This window comes from Juglans regia, chromosome 1, assembly GCF_001411555.2.
Source record: "Juglans regia cultivar Chandler chromosome 1, Walnut 2.0, whole genome shotgun sequence".
NCBI classification, from domain to species: Eukaryota; Viridiplantae; Streptophyta; class Magnoliopsida; order Fagales; family Juglandaceae; genus Juglans; species Juglans regia.
Window position 1 is genome coordinate 35,895,581 of NC_049901.1, and position 3,887 is coordinate 35,899,467.

At 46.0% G+C, this 3,887-nt stretch overlaps 1 protein-coding gene across 1 annotated transcript; it reads right to left on the bottom strand.

The window, feature by feature from the left end:
• Positions 1-1,871: 1,871 nt before the first annotated feature.
• On the bottom strand, positions 1,872-3,681 carry LOC109009051 (protein ALP1-like). Its single transcript, XM_018989390.2, has one exon. The coding sequence runs from the start codon at positions 3,591-3,593 to the stop codon at positions 2,052-2,054; it is 1,542 nt and encodes a 513-aa protein (XP_018844935.1). The 5' UTR covers positions 3,594-3,681; the 3' UTR covers positions 1,872-2,051.
• Positions 3,682-3,887: the final 206 nt, after the last annotated feature.

Below are 3,887 nucleotides of genomic sequence, written 5' to 3' on the forward strand. Positions count from 1 at the left end.
ATTCACGATTTGTTGGATCACCTTGGTCTAGTCCTGTCCCAACTTCACCCGAATGCTTGGAGGCTCATAATTTTCCTACACCTGGTAAGTAAGGGCCAGAGATGCCAGCGTCGTCGCTTGGACATTTGAACGCCAAGCGCTGCCCCATAAAGATGGCCTGGCATCACCAACCTCTTAAGCATCTCCCCCACCGGAACCGTGGGTTGAGAGGATTTCTTAGAGGCCATTAACAAAGAAGTAGAGTGTAGCAGAGAAATGAGAATGAGTGAAAAGGAGGGGGAGTTAGGAGAAAATGATGAAAAAAGAATTACAGTGCAGAGGGAAGAGACAAGACTATAATCAAATCACATTTATATAGAAGGAAGGCAGTGGTTAATCTCCCACACCTCGTGGCAGAAGGAAGAGGTACGAGACGCTTTGAATCCCAAAAAATACGCACCACGAAGCGACACGAAGGCGAAAAGTTGTCTAACGCCCTCGATACTGGTACAACTGAAAAGATGCCATCAAATTTATCGGGAAATGTGCCAACAAAAGTGGGAAGGTAAACGATGTCGGGATAGCCAAGCGACGAGGAACTACCCCAAACTTCCTAGTCGTGCACACGTTAGTAGAGGGATCCTGGCCTCAACGTCAAGGTAGGTTTAAAATTAAAAATAATTCACACCATATGAGTCAGATAAGAATTAGCAAGATAACTGTAAGAGGTTTTTTCCTCCTTTGTCTTAGCGGGCTTAAGAAGGGCAACTGAGGGAACAAAAAGCGAAAGCCCAGCCCAGAACAAGTAAACTCTTTGGCCTGGCCTACGGGTAGACTCCCCTGGACGCAACCTCCATAAAGGTGCGTACTATAGAGGGATGAGACTCGCCGACCTGGAGACCCCTCAAACAGTGTCCTGCCCTTGAGTATCTATCCACGTAAACGGGCTAAAAGTAAGGGGCACCCTCAATCTTCTAACATGGAGACGTCAACGGACCACCAAGGAAGCCAGTGGGGTGAGGCAAATTGGGGAACTATGCCGCATTAATGACACCACTACTCGAGCTACACACCACATTAAAGTCGTTGTCACAAAGCCACGTCGCATTAAATGAATCTGACAAAAAGAATAGTACGAAGGACACGGACTCCATGGGGGAACACACGATCTGTCCTCTATACTTTCAGTATTAATAGCAACTCTCAGATACGAGAAACCTCTTTCTAATTCTTAGATTATTTCACTTATTTACAAACTTCTAAACGATGATATTTTGACATCGAAGACTCTCCGGCTCTAAGGCCACCATCTTCCAGTTGTCTTATTTTCTTCTTTCATAGGTCTAATTTTAAAGACCTAAATTGTTAGATCAAACTCAAAAATATACAAAACACGTTGTTAATAAAGGGGTAAGAGAATTGAACAATCGCTTTCCCAACTCCATTATTAGTACGCCAGAAATGGTGTCGGTCAAAGTCAAAGATCGAGCATTTAAAAACACAGAGCTTTCTCAGCTCTAGAAGCAAAACTATGGGCTAAACGCGTTGATATTATTACACAAGAAAAAGAAAAAAATAGGCCACAAACCGGGATAAACTTAAAACAGCACGGTAAACATCCCAAAAACGATGTTAAATCAACAGTTCTGTCAACCTACCTACTCAAAGAGGGGCCTGCATATCTCTGATGTGGTCGTGTGGAGACGGAGATACTTCTATATGAATAATAAAGCAACCCAATAACTAGGAGTTGGTTCAAATAGTAAGGATATTGGTTTTGGTATTATGCCCTCTTTCTTAAAGGTCATGTGCACCCCGGATTAGTTGGAACTCTACTCCCAGACACCCATGCCAACAGAAACTGAAGAAACCCAGTAAAGAAAAATAGCATGTTTCACTTGATCAGAAGGATATTGCTGTGTTTAAGAAAAAACTATGGATCTATATATTATAGGGGGCCAAACATATCATACAAAGACAGACCCATTCTTATTGTGCATATATGGCTGTAACAAGCCATGGCAAAAAGAATGACAAAAATCCACGTATAAAAAAAACTCTAAAACTATAACTTAAGTGTAACGAGTGCCTGCGTGGCCACGGTGCAACAGATCGTGGGCAATCAGATCCCTAGCTTGAATTGAACTCACAGAACTCAAACTATTGTCAGAGATCATTTCATCATCAAAAAGCTCAAAACTCAGCTCCGGACCCATCTCTTCATTTCTCATCTCACAGATATTGTGCAAGACACAGCAAGCCCCAAGAACCACTGGCAACTCTTGGAGTTTCACCTCTGTTCTCTTCTGCAAGCAAGACCACCTCCCTTTCAACCTCGCGAATGCCTCCTTTGCAACCCTCTGAACCTCCCCCACCTTCTCGTTGAACGCATGCTGACACCAAGTGAGGTTCTGGTGCGTATAAGGAACCAAAACCCAGTCCGTGAGAGGATGCCCAGAATTCCCAACAACCCAAACATCCTTCAAGAGCCCCATCTGGGCCCTCTGGCTCAGTGCAGACTTCTCCAACACCTGGTCATCGGGCATCGAACCAGGCCAACCAATGCAAACATCGGTGAACACTCCTTTAGGATCAACAACCCCCTGAACTGTTATAGAGTACGAAGTCTTCTGGTTTCTCTCCGTGTGCCGCTTGTTGAAGTAAGCAGCCACGTTAACCTTCGGGGCGATGATAGGAGCGTGGGTCGTGTACATAGAACCACCAATGTTCGGTATCCCTGAAATCAACTGAAATTCATCCTTAATCGTCCTCAATCTATTCTCGTCTGGCCATTGAAGGAACTTTGGCATTAGAACACTACGAATAGCCGAGCAAACCTCGAGAACAAGCTTGTGGCAAGTGGATATACCCAACCCGAATCGCTTCGACACGACTCGAAGAGGCTCACCGGTGGCCAATCTCCAAATACACACAGCAACGCGTTGGCGAACCGGAATCGCTTCTCGAAGCATCGTGTTCTTCTTCGTAACAACGGCTTCGAGCTCGTCGCAGATCATGTTGAACGTGGCCTTGCTCATCCGAAACGCGCGGCGGAACTCCTCTTCGGGAAATTCAGGGTGGTTGTGCTGGTCCCACCAGTCCTTGGACCGGTCCTTAACCCACAGCCGGCGATGGTGCGGCTGGCCCCCAGCTCCAGTCGCCGCAGCATCCTGCGGCGGAGGATTATTGGACCCGGCATTGTCCGCTGTAGCAGCGGTAGCGGCAGAAACAGGGGACAGGCGGGCCCGCTTGGTCCTAGAGGAATCCAATTGGTCCAAATCAGAGTAAATATTTTCGAGCTGTGAATAGAAGTCGTTCATAGCTCGAGTATTTTCCTTGTTGTCTGCCTCGAAGAGGGCCTTATCTTGCTGAGCATTCAAAACCCACCCTCTTTCTTGATCTTGCTTCTCCTCCTCACCTAACAAGCCTAGTGAACCCAGTAGCATATCCCTCAACGCGCTCTGCTTCGTCTCTTCCTTATTGCCCCCACCACTTTCTTTCCGTCTCCGCTTTATCGATTTTTTGTTCACATTGAAATTCTCCGTCTCTTGGAACAAACTGTAGAGGTATGAATGATCTTCTTGATTAAGAAATGGGAAAGAACTAATTTCCATTACTGATACAGGGATATCAAGGTGACAAGGTGTTCGACAAAACGTGTGAATGAAAATGTGAACGCTAGAGACTTGAATCTGAGAAGAAAATGGTGGAACGAAAATATATATATACAGAGACACACAACCGCGCAAGGAAGCGTGTGAGCAGGTGTGAACACGCGGTGGTGGCAGGCTTTGACGCTGACTTGACCTTTTTCATCTTTCGGATTAAATAATAAAGGATAGCGACGTCGACGTGGAAGGGCCTTACGCGGTTGGAACCTTCAAGCTGCTGCGGGGAAGGGTTGGGAA